This window comes from Amblyraja radiata, chromosome 17 (assembly GCF_010909765.2).
Source record: "Amblyraja radiata isolate CabotCenter1 chromosome 17, sAmbRad1.1.pri, whole genome shotgun sequence".
Classification (NCBI taxonomy): domain Eukaryota; kingdom Metazoa; phylum Chordata; class Chondrichthyes; order Rajiformes; family Rajidae; genus Amblyraja; species Amblyraja radiata.
Genome location: NC_045972.1, coordinates 7756751 through 7779061, shown reverse-complemented (window position 1 = coordinate 7779061; position 22311 = coordinate 7756751). Strand labels below are relative to the sequence as shown.

The 22311-nt window shown below is 41.1% G+C and overlaps 1 protein-coding gene across 3 annotated transcripts in view; it reads right to left on the bottom strand.

Moving 5' to 3' along the window:
• Positions 1–18287, bottom strand: part of def8 (differentially expressed in FDCP 8 homolog) — a 40122-nt gene extending 21835 nt beyond the window's left edge. For all 3 annotated transcript variants that reach the window (XM_033035679.1, XM_033035681.1, XM_033035680.1), the window contains exons 1-5: positions 18085–18287; positions 15330–15458; positions 9271–9365; positions 4916–5065; positions 359–500 (exon numbers count right to left, since the gene is read on the bottom strand). In XM_033035679.1, the coding sequence (XP_032891570.1) occupies positions 359–500; positions 4916–5065; positions 9271–9365; positions 15330–15447 (505 nt within the window). In that variant the 5' untranslated portion in view covers positions 15448–15458; positions 18085–18287. The remainder of the gene's footprint in view (positions 1–358; positions 501–4915; positions 5066–9270; positions 9366–15329; positions 15459–18084) is intronic.
• Between the last annotated feature and the right edge of the window lie 4024 nt (positions 18288–22311).

Genomic DNA, 22311 nt, shown 5'->3' with positions numbered 1-22311 from the left:
GCAACTCTGCACTACTGTGCCACCACTGCAAGTTAAATTGATTAGCTGGTTTTGTTTCTTGTGACTAACCAGCATGATATCCATACAAGTGAATAACAAAAATACCTGCCATTTCTTAAATGGGGGACCAGGCCTCCCGTGGGGGCTATGGGCAAGTGGTCGAATGTTGCGTTGGGGGAACGGGTTGCGTTTGGGGAACAGGCCACCCGTGTGACAGGGGGTCCCACTTAGTCTAGCATTTTACCGAAAGTGCTTTGGGTGGGATATTCAAATATTAATAAATTACGTATGATTCTTTACAATTGTCATTTTAAAAAGTACTAAGAAAATGAAAAACGGATAAACAGTAAGCATTCACCTGTGCAGATATACCAGGTTTGAAGCAAGCCCCATATAATGGTGCTACACTTGTCACAGAACTGTTTGACACTTTTGCTTTTCTCCTTGTAGAAACGGTGCTCGAGCAGAATTTGAATATTTGGCTCATCCTCATCGGGGTCCTGTGAAGGATATCAAATACATCGATTAAAATGAAATATTGGGGTTTTCTTATTGTAAGGAATTACTGGATTTAGGCTAAGCAACGAAGGGCTAACAATATATTTCCAGGTCTGAATGGCGTGCAATTTGGAGGGGAATTTACAGGTGGCATTGTTGAAATGCATTTGATCCCCTCATCCTGTGTGGTAGTGATGAAAGATTTGGGGGGTACTATCAGAATAACCACAGCACTTTTTGCTGTTTGAACACGATGTGGTCAGAGTGTGCTGGTGGTGTAAAGACTGAGTGTTTTGGGTGGTTGAAATGGCAGTCAAGTGAGCTGTAATGGTTTGGATGGCATTGAGCTTCTTGAATTTTTTGGTGCTGCAGTCATTGGGCAAGTCGTGTGTAATCATCATACTCCTAAATTGGGTCATGTACACGATGACAAGGTTTTGTGGTGCGTCGGGAGTGCTTCTAACTTTCAGCATGATATTTATGTGGCAGGTCAATGATGCACCATGGATATTGATGATGGGGCACAAATGTTAATTGTCACTTAACGCCCATGTCCAAATGTCTATTAAGATCTTGAGACCAGGCATGGTCTGCTTCATTTGAAGGGGAGTTGCAAATGAAATGGAGCAGAGCCAAGTATAGCCCAGGAATAGGTCTTTTGGTTTCACAATGTATGTGCCCAGCATGATGCTGAGTTAAGGTAATTGCCTCTACCTACACATGCTCCCTGCATATCAATGTGCACATCTGAATGCCACTATCCTGCCTCCACCCCTGTTCAAGTCACCCACCATCCTCGGCTAAAAAAGAACTTGTCCTAACATCTCTTTTAAACTTTGCACTTCTCACCTTAAAGCTATGCCCGGTCTCATAATTTTATTGCTCCAGAGAAAATAATCAGTTTACCCAAACTCTCCTTAGCCAATACCCTCTAATCCAGGCAGCATTCTAGTAAATCTCTCCTGCACTCTCGCCAACACCTCCACATCATGCCTGCAAGGGGGCGAACAGAGTTGCATACAATTCTCCAAATACAGCATAACCGAGGCCTATATGGTTCAACATGACTTCCTGATTCTTATACTCAATTCCCCAATTGATGAAGAAAAGCACATGATACACCCCCTTTACCACTTATCTACTTGTTCATAAGACACACAAGCAGAATTAGGCCATTCGGTTTATTGAGTCTGCACTGCCATTCAATTATGGCTGATCTATCTTTCTCTCTCGATCCCATTCTACTGCCTTCTCCCAGTTACTTTTGACACTCTCTTACTATTCAAGAAGCTATCGATCTCCACTTTAAAACTACCCAGTCTTTATTTTCACAGCCATCTGTAGCAATGAACTCCACAGATTCACCGCTCTCTGGCTAAATTCCTCCTTTTCTCCATTCCAAAGATACGTTGTTTTATTCTGAGATTGTGCCCTCTGGCCCTTGACTCTCCCACTAGTGGAAATGTCTTCTTCACCTCCACTCTATCCAGGCCTTTCACTATATGGCAAGTTTCAATGAGATCCCCCCTCATCATTTTAAACTCCAGCAATTACAGGCCCAGATCTTTCAGATAATGCTCATACATGAACCCAATCATTCCCTGGATCATTCTTGTAAACCTCCTCTGCACCCCTTCCAATGCCAGCACATCCTTCCTCACATACAGGGTCCAAAACTGCTCCTAGTACTCCTAATGCAGTCTACTCAGTGTCCTACAGAGCATAAGCATTACATCCCTGCTTTTATATTCTAGTCCTCTCGTAATGAATGTTCACATTGCATTTGCCTTCCTTACTGCTGATTCAACCAGCAAATTAAGCTTTTGGGAACCCTGCACCCGCACTCCCAAGTCCCTTTGCACCTCCTATTTCTGAATCTTTTCCCCATTTAGAAAATAGTCTAAGCCCTTATTCCTACTACCAAAGTGCATGACTGCACACTTTGCTACGCTGTATTCCATCTGTCACTGCTTTGCCGGCTCTCCCAACCTGTCCAAGTCCTTCTGCAGAATCCCTGTTTTCTTTACACTACCTGCCCCTCCACCTATCTTCGTATAATCTGCAAATTATTCATAAAGCCATCAATTCCATCATCCAAATCATTGACATATAATATAAAGAGTAGCAGATCCAACACTGACCCCTGTGGAACACCATCAATCATTGGCAGCCAACCATAAAAGGCCCCCTTTATTCCCACTATTTGCCTACTGCCAATTAGCCAATCTTCTCTCCAGGCTATCTATATCTTCCCTCTATTACCACGGGCCAACATCTTGTTTTTGCAGCCTCAAATGTGGCACATTATCAAAGGCCTTCTGAAAATCCAAGTAAATCTCATCCATTAACTCTTCTTTCTCTATCCTATTTCCTTTCTCAAAGAATTCCAACTGGCAAGATCTCCCCATCACAAAGCCATGATAACTTCAGGCTGTTTTATCATGCGCTTTTAATTACGCTGAAACCATCCTAAATAATGGGCTCTAAAATCTTACCAGCCACTGAAGTCAGGCTACCCAGCCTATGGTTTCCCCTCTTTTGCCAAGCTCCCATCTTGAATAGAGTAACATTTGCAATTGTATTTGTATAGCCATTTAGGGAGCTAAGGACATAGAACCAAAGATCCCTCTGTATGTCAATGTTGTTAAAGATCTTGCCATTATCTGTATGCTTTCCTCTTGCATTTGACCTCCAACACCTCATACTTGCTCGGAATAAATTCTATCTGCTATTTCTCCACACATTTCTGTAGCGGATCTATATCCCGCCCTATACTTTGACAGTCTTCCCACTGTCCGCAACTCCACCAATTTCAGTTTTGGCTGTCCGCTACTCACCAAGTACTACTCTTCTACATTTACGTCCAAGTCGTCTATAAATCTTGCAAACCGAAGTGTCAGCACAGATACCTGTGGAGCTCTACTGGTCACAGACCTTCAGCCAGAATAATGGCCTTCCACCTTAACAACTGACTGACGAGGTGGAATCAGGCCGCTCCTGCCCACAACATTGCACTTGACCATAAGTTAAGCATCCAAATTGTATGTATCCATTCTCTAGGACAAACGATTGCCAATCTATCTCTTTTCTCCATCTACTCGGAAAAACATTTACCTGTGACCAGGGTCAGTTTCAGACCAAACTATTTCAGTGCTTGCTTTGGCTAAGTTGCCATCCTCATATTCTAGTCTATATAAAGTACTGAAGACAAATTTCCCCTATCTTCAATCTGCATCGGCTACAAGTTCCACAAATTCAAATTTCCTCCAATCTCCACCACCAGTAAAGCTATTCCTCTCACCCAAACTGCTTGTGCATTTTCATCCCCACCCCACTTGAGTGGTGTGGGAGTGGCCAATCCTCTAACTTCTTCTACAAATTACTCACTGCACTTTCTTTAAAGACCCTTTTGAAAACCTTGAGGATGAAACTTTTGGTCACCTCTCTATATTACTTTTTTAATTTGGGTTTACTCATTGTACTACACATTGCTGGCAAAGTGCTGCAGTCTTTTTGTACAAACATATAATTACACAATCCAAGCTGCAGTTGAAAACCGTTGGAGATACAATACTTGATAACACCATACTGAAATTAGTGCCAAGAAATGTGATTTGTTTCAGCGATATCTTTTTCTGCAGACCCAATAGTAAATGCTTCCATTTCCATTACATACCAAATACTTATCGGAAAAGTACCACCTGTGGCGCCAGCCGGTGGTTAGGCCACTCAATACGAGAACCCTCGGCAGTCGGGGGTAGGGTCACGTGACTGGGTAATGTCGGGAAGGCGTTGTCACAGGGTTTAGGGGTGCGCCCTAGTATAAGTGTAGAGCCCCAGGTCAGCCTTCCCCCATTCATGTGTGTGTTGATCTCTTTACTACATCAATAAAGATCTCTTTCATTCACCACGCGTGGCTTGCTTATTTGCCCGCCATACACCCTTTTTAAGTGTAATATTTAATGTCTCCTCCATTTGTTTTGTCAATAAATTTAATGCAAATGTTTTGGTATTGGAGCCACAACTAACACTCATCTTTTTTCAGTAGGTCACAGAGCATCTTGCCACAGGCACTCCATGATCTGAATAATATTTACATCATTTAATTCACCTTATTTAGTCACTCAAATCCGTCATGCTTTTTAGACATTTCCAACCAACTTCCCAAGGAGAATAACTGGAGTCATCTCAAATCACTCTACTTTTTCAACTATCTTTTCAGTGATCCTGCTAAATTCTAAATATTTCTGGATATGTCTGCTCCTATATCCTATTTAAACTGTACCGTTGAGTGTGAATAATGAACATCATAAGCTACCAATGATTAATTTCTCAGTTTTCTGTATTAAATTTCATGCTGCTCACTTCAATCTGTTTAAAATTGCATCATTATAATATATCAATGCACAATACCAACCTTCAATTCTTGTAGTTTAAGCCGAAGGTGAATAAGTTTTACAACAGCATCTTTCTGCTTCTCAGAATGTTCAGGCAAGTCTAAGATAACTTGCTTCACTTCATCAATTGCACGCTTTAGATTTTCAATATCAAATGCCACAAACGATCCCTGCATAATACAAAGACAGCAGAAAGCAAACACTGATCAAAGTGAAAATATTAAATTACTTGCATTTGGTACCTCAGAATTAGAAGCCATCCATCAACTCTAACATTCTTGTACCGGTAATTCTGCTATAATGCAATATGTCCATTCCTAAGAAATCTTGTGTCATATAAAATTGGGTTAGGAAAATAATTGTGTCAATCGTGTAAAAAGGGGTTAAGAGCCAAAGAATATTAGACTTGCAATAACAAAGTTCCCTCCCCTGTCCCTTGTCCCCTGCAGGATTTTCAAAATAAAAGATCAGTTTTATAGCTTTGAGTTTATTTTTGTTCCAGCAAGCTAAAAGTACTAGAAGCTATATTTAACATTGTGTAATACGGTATAATTGCACGTGTCAATAGAAGCGTTGCTTGTCAATTGCAATTATCCAGTGAAACTGACAAACTGTGTTCTTAAGAGGTAACAGAGTCCTACTACTGCGGGAGGTTATATAGAAACAATTTTATTTTTTTCTAGTGTCTTTTTGCAAGAAGCCTTTTCTGTTTGACAATTTCTAAGGTAACTTTTAAATAGTTCTTTGTTTCCAGATTGAAATCAGCTCATATAATACAAATAGTGCTCCCCACTTTATCGTTCACGTTATATCCAATTCATGGTACGGACACACACTTTAAAGCAGGGGTACCTGTACATTTATAGATTTTTCAAACCAACAGCTAGATGCAAATGTCAAACTTTAATCAACCCTATAATCTCCCACTATAGGGCTGAAAGTAGTGCACTCTGCACCAGAAGCTCTCTTGCTGGAACAACTTGGACACCATTACTTGAACTTCATTAAGGAATGGACCTTATAGTGCATCAATCTTTTCCAGATAGGGAACACTCGATTGATTTATTTCGCACACAGTTCTCTTGACATATACTGATACAGTCTGTGATGGCAGTGACATACTTATTTAGGTTGGCCACTGAGTATTTGAATATGGACCAGTCCACTGACTCAAAGCAGTCACATATGAACTCATCTGTTTCCTCTGACCAGCATTGTGGGACTTTCTGTACTGCATCTTCACGCTTCAGTTTCCGCCTGTAAGCAAGGAGTGGGAGCACAACCTGATGTCAGCTTTTCTAAAGTGAGGGTGGGGAAGGAAGCAGTTGTGGAATAAAACCAAAAGAACAAGAGGAAACTTGTGGTCACAAACTCCACACAAGCAGCACCAGAGGCCAGGACATAACTCGGGTCATTTGAGCTGAGAGATAGCAGCTCTGCTAGCTGTGCCACTGTGCTGGGATAAACAAGAGTCAATAGATGTACTCAGAGCTTTGGTAAGATCCTGTATTATATGGTTACCATGAAAAAAACAAAAAACACATGATGTAGTAGATAACATATTGGCACAGACAGAAGATTCACTAGCAAGCAAGAGACATAGAGGCACAAAATGTCTTAATCTGTTGGCAATATGTAATATGCAGTACGTCAGAAATGTAATTCTGCGGCCTCAACCTTTTACTCTTTATACAAACGACTTGGATGAGGGAACAGGGGAATAGTTGTTCTATTTGCAGACAGCATGAAGATCGATTGGAAAATAAGTTGTCAAGAGAATAAGGTGGCTATAAAGGGATATGGATAGAAGAAAATGATCAAGCACATAGAATACAATGTCAGAATTGTTTATTTTTGCAGAAAATTTAAAAAATGGACACATTATCTAAATGGCAAGAGATTTCAGAACTATGAAATGCAGAGCAATTCCAAAATTCAGTGCAAATAAATCAGAAAGTAATCAAAATTATATCACTTCTTACCAGGTGGATGAAACAATGGTAGTAGGTCATATTTGAGTTATATCAGGCATTGGTGAGAATTGGTATTGTTATTCAAGAAAGGATGCAGTTCGGAGAAGGTTTATTACTCTAAATACATGGCATGGAGAATTTGTCTTACAAAGAAAGGTTAGATATTAGAAACTTCTATCTGATAGAGTTCAGAAGAATCATAGATTCTTACAGGATGGAAACAGGCCTTCCGGCCAACTTGCCCATGACAACCAAAATGCTCCAGCTACACTGGTCCCACCAGTCCATGTTTGGACCATATCGCACTAAATTTTTGCTATCCATGTACCTGTCCAAATGTCTTTTAAATGATGTTTTAGTACCTGTCTTAATTACATGCCCTGGGAGCTTGTTCCATATACCCACCACTCTCCATGTGAAAAAGCTGCCCTCAGGTTGCTATCAAATCTTTCCCCTCTCACCTTAAACTTGAGTCCTCTGGTTCTTGATTCCCTTACTCTGCAGGTGTCTCCTAAAAAGCAACACCTTGCACTTATCTGCATTAAACTCTATTAACCATTCCACAGCCCTTTTGCCCAACTGATCAAGACTCTGCTATAATTCTTGATAACCATCTTCATTGTCTATTCCACCTATTTTGGTGTCATCTGCAAACGTACTAATCATGCGTTGTACATTCTCATCGAAACCGATGATATAAACCACAAACAGCTGTGGTCCCCACACCGATCCAAGGCACACCACTAATCACAGGACTCCAGTCCGAAAAACAACTTTCCACCATCACCCTCTGCATCCTTCCATGTAGCCAATTCTCTACCCAGTCGTGAGGGAAGGAACCGCAGATGCTGGTTTATATCGAAGATAGACACAAAATGCTGGAGTAACTCAGTGGATCAGGCAGCATCTCTGGAGAAAAGGAATAGGCGACATTTCGGGTCAGGCCAAGAAGATTTCCGCACAAAACATCACCTATTCCTTTACTCCAAAGATGCTGCCTGACCCACTGAGTTACTCCAGCATTCCGTGTCTATCTTCTCTATCCAGTCAGATAGCTCTCCCTGGATCCCATACAATCTGGCCTTTCAGAGTAGCCGATCATACGGAACCTTATCAAATGCCTTATTGAAGTCATCCCTACCCATTCCTATCCATGTACCAGTCCAGGTGTCTTTTAAGTACTCTTTATAGTAGCTGCCTAAATTACCTCCTTTAGCAGCTCGCTCCATGTACCCACTATCCTCAAGATTTAATAGGAACCGAATGGGCTATATTTTCGCTTGGAAAATATAGCCCATTCAGTTCCTATTAAATCTTGTCCCTCACACCTTATACCCATGTTCGCTAGTTCTTGATTACCCCAAGTTGGGTAAAATACTCGCCCCATCTACTCCAATCATGATTTTATACAACTCTACAAAATCACCCCCCCCTCAACCTCTCGTGAACATAAAGTGTGAAAATGAAATGGAGGAGTGGGGGTGAGGGGGTGGGGAGGACAAGATCTCTTGAGGGAGAATTTAAAGCTATTGGCTCACTTAAAAAATAAAGGGGCCATTATTTAATACAAATGAAGAAAATGTTTTCTTTGCTTCTTTGATGAATGGAATATTTTGATATTGTTCAAGGCTGATTTAGGTACTTCATTAGTTTACTTTAAACAATGGTGATTAGCCAGTGGTGATTATAAAATTCTGAGTCGATGTTGCAAAGAAGCTATCCATGATCTTATTAAATGGCAGAGGAGACTTGAGATACCAAGTAGCCTATTCCTGCATGTTTTTAAAATCACCAATTATTTTGGATTTAGTTTATCATTGATTCCTCTTCTGCTACCAATGCTATCAATGGCATTAATATGGATAGGTTGCATAATAGATTGACTGAAATTCAAGGATTTGAGTTATAAGGAGAGGTTGGATAGGTTTTTATCTCTGGAGCATAGAATGCCATGGGTGATCCGAAGGGCACTTTCTTCATTTAGAGTGAAGAATGTATATGGAGTGAGTGTATATGGAACAAGTTGCCAGAGAAAGCTGGAGAGATTTAATCACTTGTATATCTGGATTATTGGCAAATGCTGAGTGGATTTTCTTCCTGTATTACGAATGACCTGATTTAGGGAAATCCAACTTTAGGCAAATTCTCCTATTCATTTTTACGGCATATTCAAGCTAATAATAGTATTATTTCATGATAATCAATGATTTGAAACAGTACATATTCCATTTGTTTAATAATGCAGTGTATGCGTGATTAGTGAATGAAATGAAGGAATTAAAGCAAGTGTATGTACAGTGACAAGACATGGATTATGATAGAAAACAAGTTTCTGATTTGTTGAGGAATCGTTTTATGGACAGTTGTCAGGAATGGACCCTTATATAGGTATCAATGCTCACCACTGGTTTGGAGAAATGATCCTCTGCCAAGCCAAGATCCATAACTCTGTCTGCATGTTCATTAGCCTTTCTACACAAGGAATCTATATGCAGTTCTGAAAGAAAAACATATCATTAATGGAAATAGGAGCTACTGAAATTGACAAATACAGTGCCCTCCATAATGTTTGGGACAAAGACCCATCATTATTTATTTGCCTCTGTACTCCACAATTTGAGATTTGTAATTAAAAAAAAAAAATCACGTGCACATTGTCAGATTTTATTAAAGGCCATTTTAATACATTTTGGTTTCACCATGTAGAATTACAGCTGTGTTTATACATAGTCCCCCCATTTCAGGGCACCACAATGTTTGGAACAAATGGTTTCACAAGTGTTTGTAATTGCTCAGGTGTGTTTAAATGCCTCCTTCATGCAGGTATAAGAGAGACTTTCCATCACCGTTGGAAACTTTTATTGCTGTTTATCAACATGAGGACCAAAGTTGTGCCAATGAAAGTCAAATAAGCCATTATGAGACTGAGAAACAAGAATAAAACTGTTAGAGACATCAGCCAATCCTTAGGCTTACCAAAATCAACTGTTTGGAACATCATTAAGAAGAAAGAGAGCACTGGTGCGCTTACTAATCGCAAAGCGACTGGCAGGCCAAGGAAGACCTCCACAGCTAATAACAGAAGAATTCTCTCTATAATAAAGAAAAATCCTCAACACCTGTCCGGCAGATCAGAAACACTCTTCAGGAGTCAGGTGTGGATTTGTCAATGACCACTGTCTGCAGAAGACTTCATGAACAGAAATACAGAGGTTACGCTGCAAGATGCAAACCAATGGTTAACCGTGAAAATAGGATGGCCAGGTTACAGTTTGCCAAGAAGTACTTAAAAGAGCTGGAAGTTCTGTAAAAAGGTCTTGTGGACAGATGAGACAAAGATTAACATATCAGAGTGATGGCAAGAGCAAAGTATGGAGGAGAAGGAGGAGGAACTGCCCAAGATCCAAAGCATATCACCTCATCTGTGAAACACAGTGGTGGGGGCGTTATGGCCTGGGCATGTATGGCTGTTGTACTGGCTCACTTATCTTCATTGATGATACAACTACTGATGGTAGTAGCATAATGAATTCTGAAGTGTACAGACACATCTTATCTGTTCAAGTTCAAACAAATGCCTCAAAACTCATTGGCCGGCGGTTCATTCTCCAGCAAGACAATGATCCCAAACATACTGCTAAAGCAACAAAGGAGCTTTCAAAGCTTAATTATAGTCAATTCTTGAGTGGCCAAGTCAATCACCCGATCTGAACCCAATTGAGCATGCCTTTTATATGCTGAAGCGAAAACTGAAGGGTACTAGCCACCAAAGCAAGCATAAGCTAAAGATGGCTGCAGTACAGGCCTGGCAGAGCATCACCAGAGAAGACACCCAGCAACTGGTGATGTCCATGAATCGCAGACTTCAAGCAGTCATCGCATGAAAAGGATATGCAAGAAAATACTAAACATGACTACTTTCATTTACATGACATTGCTGTGTCCCAAACATTATGGTGCCCTGAAATAGAGGGACTATGTATAAACACAGCTGTAATTTCTACATGGTGAAACCAAAATGTATAAAAATGGCCTTTATTAAAATCCGGCAATGTGCACTTTAACCACATGTGATTTTTTTTCTATTACAAATCTCAAATTGCGGAGTACAGAGGCAAATAAATAAATGATGGTTCTTTGTCCCAAACATTATGGAGGGCACTGTAGATCCTTAAAACATTTTAAACTAGCTTATCTTTAAAGCCTGTGCAGTTTTAAAGAATTTTGTGCAAATATCATTTCCCCACAAACATTTGAATGTTATTTTCCACCAGCTTCATGCAAATTTCACTAGAGAAGATTCAATGCTGAAACAACCGATTCATTGCTAAACTATTAATCGCCTATAAAATAAGGAGGCAAACAAAATTTAACGTGAATAAAATCATAATTTTAATTTTAATTCATTTAACTCAAGTCTATCTCCAAAATTAAAATGATTGAAAGGGGACTGCTTTGTCAGTTTTTAACAAAGCTGAAAACTGCTTTGTTAGTTTACTTTGTTAGTAAAAGCAACTTTTTATAATTTATACATAATTTATTTTATCTCAAGTCTTCCTTAGGATCACGAGATTTACGAAAGCTTTAGTTTTCTGTTTAGTTTAGCATGTGGCCCTTTGTTGCATCACATGCAACTATGATAGATGCAGAAAGTGAAACAACTCTGCAGGGTAATGGAATCTGCACATTTAAAAGCTTAACTTGACCATTATTCAAAAATAACGTTTAAACATTTTCATATCTTCTTCTGTTAATCATCAGCACAACCATTCCCCAGATTCATTGCAACCCGACTGCCTGAAATTCATCACGGATTTCCTCCACACATAGAGACAAAATAGTTACAACAAAATGAATCAGCAGAATATTGCTGGCAGATACAACAGAAAACCACCATTGCAGAAGTTAGAAAAACCACCATTGCAGAAGCAACTACCAGTTTCAAAATCTCCATCATCTTCTATTGAAGTCGACACTGTATGTTCAAAATTTACAGATGGAAAAGTTTAGGAAGATCAAGCAGTGCCAATGTGAATTTTACTGGCTAAGTAGCAGCACCAATGGGGAGAGAAATTGAAAAATAAATCTACCTTGAAGATAGGAAATAGTGGAAATATCAAGATTATTTGTTGAAAGTAATGAGGAATTAGTAATCTGCTTTAAATGAGGCAAAATCAATTGCAATTTTGTAACTAAACATGTCAATTTAGTTAGTCATTCATGCTACAGAAAGAACGTGTATCTAACTGGCTACAAATCATTACTATACGTAGAAAACATGACTAAATCAATTGTACTAAAAGGTACGGATCAAAATGATATGACTGGAGATTTAGTCTAGTTTTAGACTGGAGATTTAGTTTAGATTTAGTCTAAACTAGTCCCACTTAGGCGACTGCCAGGAACTAGTTTAATGAAATTCACCTACTACACCTGGCAACAACCTACAACAACACCTACGACAACCTACGTCAGCAAAAATTGTTGCCACTGTCTACGAAAAATTCTCAACATGTTGAAAATTTTGTGGCAGTCGCATGTAGTCGCTCAAAAAATCGCCTAAGTGGGACAGGCCCATAAATCTTTTGGAATAAAGTGCATAATATAAACAAACTTACAGTTATATGTCTTCCATGTCTTTCAGCTAGTCAATTACTTTTGAAATACATTCACTGCCAATTTATACATAGCAAGCTCTTCCAACTAATTTTAGAGTCACTAGATAATCTGTTTTTCTGTTATAGCGCCTAGATCCTGGGAATAATTCCCCTGATCATTTTGAAATAGGCCATGGAAATGTTTAATTCCCACAACAGTTTAACATCTCTTCCTTAAGATGGTACAGCACTCGATACTTCACAGGAACAGCAGTGTGTTCATGTCCCTAGATTTCAATTTGCTCCCTCAGAAATGAGCTGATACCATATTAGTAAATACAATGTGCAGCCCACTCCCAGGTTACATTGATGTTCAATTCGTGAGAGCTGTTCATCAGTCAGAAATGAACAAAAATGGTGTGTGGGGGGTGATCATACAAACATCTGTGAAAGGAGAGCGAATTGGCATGGAAAATTTGTCTGCCAGCCAGCCTTACTGCCTCAGTTGAATGAGTGAGTGAATCTGCTCAGTGCTTCCAGCTCAGCTCGCTCGACCCAGCCCGGGATGGAGGGATGGGGTGGTTGAGAAGAAAACGTGGAAATACCCATCACCACCCAGCTGAAAATGTCTGCAGCTCAACAGTTGCCTGCAAATCCATCCCTATAAATCCCACCAATAACCTAGGGAAGGCCTCGTATCGCTTAGAAAATGATTCAAATATGCAGTCACGTGTAAAGAAAAAAACAAATAAACTGCAAGGCCTACTTGCATTTATGAATGATCCTTACACATAAAACCATCCCCGAAAGCTTCAAAAATTTGTAATTTGGGCAACTATCTATCTAACTACTGCCCTACAAAGTAGGTAGACACAAAATGCTGGCGTAACTCAGCGGGTCAGGCAGCATCTCTGGAGAGAAGGAATGGGTGACGTTTTGGGTCGAGACCACTTCTTCAGACTAGACTTAAGTAGCTATGTTACAGAAACAATTAATACTGCCTGAAAATTCCAGATCTATCCTGTCTTTGACACATTAAGACTTTCTTCACTGTTGGGTTAATATTCTGGAACTCTACTTAACACCATTCTGACTGGTCCAAGGTTTAGTTGAGTTTAGGGTTAGAGATACAGCGAGGAAACTTTGGCACACCGAGTCTGCGCCAACCAGCAATCCCCGCACATTAACACCATTCTACATGCACGAGGGACAATTTATACTTATACCAAGCCAATTAACCTACAAACCTGTACGTCTTTGGAGTGTGCGAGGAAAACGAAGATCTCGGAAATAACCCACATGGTCACTGGGAGAATGTACAAACTCCGTAGTCACGATCGAACCCGGTCTCTGGTGATGCAAGCGCTGTAAGGCAGCAACTCTACCACTTTGCCACCGTGCATAAATTCAAAGTAGTAGCTGATTAGCTGCTTTGGCCAATTGTGGAGGATAAAGGATCCTGACATCAAAACACAAGCAGCTGACTGCCTTTTCTCCGTTGGTTGTGAAAGAGTTCCTGTCCTGATAAGTGATGATAACCCAAATTTTTCTCAAGTCTGAAATGAACAGAAACAACTGTGACAGGAGAGGGAGACGATGAAGCCTGCCTGCTTCACCGACACAGCGAGTGAGCTTGCTTGATGTTCCCAGCTCTGTTTGGCTCAACGCAGCCGGAGTATTGCTTCACATCCTCATGTATGGATGTCCATAAGTCGAAACTCATAACCCCAGGAATGCCTGTGTTCTGCTTCATTCAAACAGCATAAGTGCAGAAACCAATAAATACTGAATTTTCTTCTTTGTCATCTCGCTGGTTAGAGCACCAAGGGTGGGTGAGTGCAAATCCAAAATCAATGCAGCAGCACCGCACGTTGAGACTTGAACATATTGTAGGAACAGTTTTATCTTGTTATTTATAATGATACGCTTTTTTGAAACAATTACTGGTATAGACCACACAAAAGAAATGACTCCCTTTAAACTGAATTCTACTTAATTGATCGATTTTACCCAGGATAAAAGTGGTATCACTATATGGTAAGCTTGAGGAAAAACCTTTTCACCCAGAGAGTTGTGAATCTGTGGAATTCTCTGCCACAGAAACCAGTGGATGTATTCAAGGGAGAGTTAGATATACCGTATTTCCCAGCAATGAAGACACACGAGAGGGAGAGGGAGAGGGAGAGGGAGAGGGCTCCACGCCCGGCGCCACGGCAACCGTGAGTGAGTGAGTTGCTGGCATGATCCCCGACCCCCTCTTTCTCAACGCTCCTGCCCTCCCCGCAACTTTACCCCTGGCCAGACTCCCCACATGCTGTGAAAGGAACTCCCCCCACCCCAGCGGTGCTGTACTTTTACAGTCGCTTCCCATCAGCTGCCAGCAATGATGGATAGACTTGGCTATCTTTCTTGGCTAACGACCTAACCTTCGGCCTCCAAGACGCAGGTAACTTTTTGTGCCTTATTTTTGGGTAAAAAATAGCGTCTTCATTGCCGGGAAATACGGTAGCTCTCAGGACTAACCAAGGGATATGGGGAAATAGCAGGAACAGGGTACTGATTCTGTTTGACCAGCTATGATCATATTGAATGGTGGTGCTGGCTCGAAGGGCCGAATGGCCTACTCCGGCACCTACTTTCTATGTTTCTAAGCTATTTGGACAGCAAGAGTATATTGTAGTAGCATGATCAATTTCACTTACTGCCAAATCTATTCCCTAATATTCACTAACGCTTAGGAAAGAATTACCTGTGGATTGTTAATAATTTAAATTTGGATTGCTGCATGCAAGGTACATAATGGAAGATCAATGGGAAACTAGGCCGCTATAACTCCCTATATTTCCAAACTCCACCATGCTGACCTTTTATGGAGAGATCATGTTCGTCCTCATCACCTTCCGTCAATTTTTCACTTGGATCTTTATTGAAGGGATTGAGATGACCTTGTCGAAACCGTGCAAGCTTTTCATTGTATTCCATGTCAGTCCGACCTGAACCAACCACAAAAAAAATCTATAATCTGTAATTGAAAATTATTTTAATTCCTCATCATATATTAATTAAAATACAAAATAAATTTCACGAAGTGTCTTTTTTATTCCAGTTTTTAAATGCAATTACATATTATTACCAATAACTACTTTATACGATAAATACATTTTATGGCAAAAGTACGACTTTAAAAAAAAAATTTGCAATGGAGATTAGGAACATGTGAAGGAAATAAGTCACAAATGAATATGCACAGAATAAGCAAATGTACACTCTTTCCATGGTAAGTAAAATATAAATTATATGGAGAATATATGTATATATAATATATATTAGACATATCATAAGAATCCAAACTAAATTTAAGGGAGTACTTCATAACTTCCCTTCATTTTAAAACAGTAATTTTAATTAATATTTTCTAGACTGACTAAAACCAAGTATTTCACTGTTGAAAGTACAAAATTCAAGAACTACTGTCTACATCGGGGGACTTCAAAGAAACTGCAAATGTCACCATAAAGGAGAAAATTTCAGATGGGACTCTCTGCAGTCAGCCATCCCAGCTGGGCAGTGAAAGATTTTAATAGGCAAATGTTAGGGTTAGTCTTCAACACAGGCATTCTCATCCCATCTGAAGAAAGACCCCAACCCAAAACATCATCTGTCCATTTCCCTTCACAGATACTGCCCGACTTGTTGCTTTTTTCCAACAGTTTGTATTTCGCTCAAGATTCCAGCATCTCCAGTCTCTCTCATCTCTATTTTCATCCCATGTGCCTTTCCCATTATTATGACAGTCACTGTGGTGGATGTTCAGGTTAAAAATGTATTTGGGTGTCTTGTTGCTCTTTATTGGTATGACTATGGCAAATCAAATTTCTCGTATGTTGCATAACATACTTGGCTAATTAAAGTACTATTATGATTATTATTACGATTATATCCTAACTTTATTGGACAACCCAAATCCTTCTACACCAATGCATCACCTCACACCTCTCAGGATTAAATTCCATTTTCTATTGCCCTGCCAATTTACAGATCATTGTTATTCTGTAGCCAAAGATGACCTACATTGCCATCAACAATTTTCGCATAATATGCAAATTTACAAATCATAATATAAAATCATTTTGTAGAAAATCATGAGAGGAATAGATTGAGTAGATGCACAGAGTCTCTTGCCCAGCGTAGGTGAATCGAGGACCAGAGGACATAGGTTTAAGGTGAAGGGTATCAAGGGTTATGGGGAGAAGGCAGGAGATTGGGGGAAGGTTTTTAAGGTGAAGTGGAAAAGATTTAATAGGAATCTGATGAGTAACATAAATGGTGGTGGGTGTATGGAACAAGCTGCCAGTGGAGGTTTTTGAGGCAGGGACTATCCCAACATTTAAGAAACAGTTCGACAGATACATGGATATGACAGGTTTGGAGGGATATGGACCAAACACGGGCAGGTGGGACGAGTGTAGCTGGGCCATGTTGGCTGGTGTGGGCAAGTTGGGACGAAGCGCCTGTATCTATGCTGTACCACGCTATGACAATATACAAAACTGGAGATTTTAATTGAACCATTTTAGCTTAATTGGTGTATACTAATCACCTTAATTGTTTTCATGTTTAGGTTAAAAACTTAACGATTGCCTCTGTGTACCACCACCGCAGAGTTCGAAGAACTTTCTTAACTTAGTGCTTCAATAACGATTTTTAAAGCAACATCCAAGATTAGTGACTCAATGTATTATGTGACTTAAGTTTAAAGTGTCCCATATTCTACGTCGGCTCAGCACAAATAAAACAATTTTCGCTGTTATGACAGCACAAAAATGTTTTAAAAACCAGACACTAAGTACATTTATACTTGCTCCATCTGTATAAATACTGCGAATTAAGATCACCAAAATCCCTCTCACCCATAATCAAGGAAACATGAATGCAGCTAAATCTACGTAAAAGTAAACTACTGCATTTAGGTCGATTAAGGCTTTAATAGACTAAGAACCAATTCTCATTTTCCTTCACTCAATTTTCAGGACATTTCATGTTTGCAGTTAAAAATGTTTAAATTCTTCAATTTACAGTGATAGTAGAAACTAAAATTAACATTGCAGAACAACGACCCGTGTGGGCAGCACACACATGTGATCTGAAATCTTCAAAGGAGTGGCACGTAAATAATAGAATAGGGTTACGTTTAACGTAATATATAACAACCCCCCTGATTATGAACCATATACGATCTTTTCGCATCAAGGCAACGCTTGCATCGTTTTTGGATCGCGGTGTTGCCACGATCAGTGACAACTAGAAAGATTTAAATGATGGGAGGGAGCAGGATACTAGGATAGGGTAGGAAGGAACTGCAGATGCAGGTTTACACTGAAGAGAGACACAAATATACTGGAGTAACTCAGCGGGACAGATATCTCTGGAGAGAAGGAATGGGTCTGAAGAAGGATCTTCTCGACCCGAAACGTCACCCATTCCGTCTCCCCAGAGATGCTGCCTGTCCCGCTGAGTTACTCCAGCATTTTGTGTCTTATCTTCGAGGAGAGACTCAATCACCGGGAGGGACTGCGGCACGAAAACAACAGCGCTAGGAAAAGCAGACACACACTGTACCTCATCGTGACGGTCTGGGTGGCGGAGAAACCAGCGGGAGGGGCAAATCAGACAGCGTGATGTGTGTGGTCGAGCCAGCACCACAACATAGTGACCCCTCGATATGGGGAACGGGTCCAGGCCGCGGTGGGGGGCGAGCGGCCCCGGCGTTAAAGCACCGACATGGCGGCACGTAGCCTGCACGGCGCAGCCGCACTGTACGGCGGGATACTGGCGGACTGGCTGCAGCCGCGCCAACCGCATCCGACCAACAACCCGCCAGCGGCGTCGACCATCTCGTCAGCCTCAAGAGCGACGTTATCAGTTTTAGTTTACTTTATTGTCACGATTATCAAGGTACAGTGAAAAGGCTTTTGTTGCGTGCTATCCAGTCAGTCTGAAGAAAGGCACAACATGCCCCTGTGATTCCGGTATGAAGAAGGGTCTCCACCTGAAACGTCACCCATTCCTTCTCCCCAGATGTTGCCTCCCCCGCTGAGTTACTCCAGCACTTTGAGTCGATCTTCAGCGGAAAGACAATACAAAATTACAATCGAGCCACTCACAGTGTACAGATACACGATAAGGGAATAACATTTAGTACTAGACAAAGCAGGCAAAGTCTGATCAAAGAAAGTCTGAGGGTCCCCACAATGAGGTAGATAGTAGTTCATGACTGCTCTCTGATTGTGGTAGTTACCTGATAATAGCCCTGAAAGAAATTGTTCCAGAATCTGGAGGTGTATGTTTTCACACTTCTATACCTTTTGCCCGATGGGAGAAGGGGTAGTTGCCAGGGTGAGACTGGTCCTTATATTATATATGCTGCTGGCTTTGCTGAGACCGCGTGAGGTATAAATTGAGTCAATGGAAGGGAGGTTGGTTTGTGTGATGGTCTGGGCTGTGTTCACAATTCGCTGCAATTTCTTGGGGTCCTGGATGGAACAGTTTCCAAACCAAGCTGTGATGCATCCCGATAAAATGCTTTCTACGGCGCAGCTGTAGAAGTTAGTGAGAGTTGTTGGGGACATGCTGAACTTCCTAAGCCTTCTAAGGGAGTAGAGTCGTTGGTGTGCTATAGACGGTGATGAGGTCGGATCGTTGAGGAGGTCAGGTTACGTTCATAAGTTATAGGAGTACAATTAGGCCATTCAGCCCATCGCGTCAACTCCGCCATTCAATCATGGTTGATCTCTGCCTCCTAGTCCCATTTTCCTACCTTCTCCCCATAACCATTGACACCTAATCAAGAATTTGTCTATCTCTGCCTTAAAATTATCCACTGACTTGTCCTCCCTGTGGAGGCAATGAGTTCCATAGATTAACTACCCTCTGACTAAAGAAATTGCTCCTCACCTCCTTTCTAAAAGAGCACCCTTTAATTCTGAGGCTATGACCTCTGGTCCTAGACTCTCCCAATAGTGGAAACATCCTTTCCACATCCACTCTGTCTATGCCTTTCATGATTCTGTAAGTTTCAATGAGGTCCCCCCTCAACCTTCTAAACTCCAACGAGTAGACGCCCAGTGCTGTCAAGCGCTCATCATATGCTAACCCACTCATTCCGGGAATAATTATTGTAAACCTCCACTGGACCCTCCAGAGGCAGCACATCCTTCCTCAGATATGGGGCTCAAATTTGCTCAGTATTCCAAATGCGGCCTGACTAGCACTTTATAGAACCTCAGCATTACATCTCTGTTTTTGTATTCTAGTCCCCTTGATATAAATACTAGCATTGAATTTGCCTTCCTTACTACCGATTCTACTTGCAATTTAACTTTTTGGGAGTCCTGTACTAGCACTCCCTTTGCAGGGGTGGGAGATTGCAACCTTCACGTGGTCCACGTGTTTTGACGAATGCAATCAACCTGGCATGCACAATCAAATAAGATCAAATCGAACAAGTTGTCCTGCAACTTTAGGTTGTGCACGTCATACGCAAGAAGAAGACTCCCTTTGCACCTCCGATTTCTGGATTCTCTCATAGAAACATAGAAAATAGGTGCAGGAGAAGGCCATTCAGCCCTTCGAGCCAGCACCACCATTCATTGTGATCATGGCTGATCGTCTCCAATCAATAACCCATGCCTGCCTTCTCCCCGTATCCCTTGATTCCACTAGCCCCTAGAGCTCTATCTAGCTCTCTCTTAAATCCATCCATTGATTTTGCCTCCACTGCCCTCTGTGGCAGGGAATTCCACAAATTCACAACTCTGGATGAAAAAGTTTTTTCTCACCTCAGTCTTAAATGGCCTCCCCTTTATTCTAAGACTGTGGCCCCTGGTTCTGGACTCGCCCAACTGGGAACATTTTTCCTGCATCTAGCTTGTCCAGTCCTTGTATGATTTTATATGTTTCTATAAGATCTCCCTCATCCTTTTAAACTCCAGTGAATACAAGCCTAGTCTTTTCAATCTTTCCTCATATGACAGTCCCGCCATCCCAGGGATCAATCTCGTGAACCTACGCTGCACTGCCTCAATCACAAGGATGCCCTTTCTCAAATTAGGAGAGCAAAACTGTACACAATACTCCAGATGTGGTCTTATCAGAGCCCTATACAACTGCAGAAGAACCTCTTTACTCCTATACTGAAATCCTCTTGTTATGAAGGCCAACATTCCATTAGCTTTCTTCACTGCCTGCTGTACCTGCATGCCAACTTTCAGTGACTTGTGTACAAGGACAGCCAGGTCTCTGTACTTCCCCCATACCCAACCTAACCCCATTGAGATAATAATCTACCCCCTTGTTTTTGCCGCCAAAGTGGATAACCTCACATTTATCTATATTATACTGCATCTGCCACATATCTGCCCACTCATTCAACCTGTCCAGGTCACCCTGCAACCTCCTAACATCTTCTTCACAGTTCACACTGCGACCCAGCTTTGTGTCATCCGCAAACTTGCTAGTCTTGCTCCTAATTCCCTCTTCCAAATCATTAATATATATGGTAAACAGTTGCGGCCCCAACACCGAGCCTTGCGGCACTCCACTTGCGACTGCCTGCCATACTGAAAAGGACCCGTTCACTCCTACTCTTTGCTTCCTGTCTGCCAACCAATTTTCTATCCACATCAACACCCTACCCCAAATACCATGTGCTCTAATTTTAGTCACCAGTCTCCCGTGCGGGACCTTATCAAAGGCTTTCTGAAAGTCTAGATACACTACATCCACTGTTTCCCCTTCATCCATTTTACTTGTCACATCCTCAAAAAATTCCAGAAGATTAGTCAAGCATTATTTTCCTTTCATAAATCCATGCTGACTTGGAGTAATCAGCTATCCAAATGCCCCATCTTTAATAATTGACTCCAGCATCTTTCCCACCACCAAAGTCAGGCTAACTCGTCTGTAATTACCTGTTTTCTCTCTCGCTCCTTTATTGAAAAATAGGATAACATTAGCTATCTTCCAATCCACAGGAACTGATCCTGAATCTATTGAACATTGGAAAATGATCACCAATGTGTCCACTATTTCTAGAGCCACCTCCCTGAGGACCCTGGGATGCAGACCATCAGGACCAGGGGATTTATCATCCTTCAGTCCCATTAGTCTACCCAATACTATTTCTCGCCTAATGAAAATTTCTTTCAGTTCCTCTACCCCCTTAGATCCTCTGTCCTCCAGTACTTCTGGGACATTGTTTGTGCCTTCCTTAGTGAAGACAGATCCGAAGTACCTATTCTACTCTTCTGCCATTTCCTTGTTCCCCATAATAATTTCACCCGTGTCTGCTTTCAAGGGACCCACATTTGACTTTGCTATTCTTTTTTCCTTAACATATCTAAAGATGCTTTTACTGTCCTTCTTTATATTCCTGGCCAGCTTCCCCTCGTACTTCATCTTTTCAGCCCGTATTGCCTGTTTTGTATCCTTCTGTTATCCTATGAAAGTTTCCCAATCCTCTGACTTCCGGCTACTCTTTGCTGTGTTATACATCTTTTCTTTTAGTTTTATTCTATTCCTAACTTCTCTTGTCAGCCACAGTTGCCTCCTACTCCCCTTCGAATCTTTTTTTCCTTTTTGGAATGAAATGATCCTGCGTCTTCCAGATAATGCCCAGAAATTCCTGCCATTGCTGTTCAACCATCATTCTTGCTAGGATCCCTTTCCAGTCTACCTTGACCAGCTCCTCCCTCATGCCTTCATAGTCCCCTTTGTTCAACTCTCTATTTAGAAAATAATCTACACCTTTATTCTTATTATCAAAATGCATCACTTTGCTACACTGAA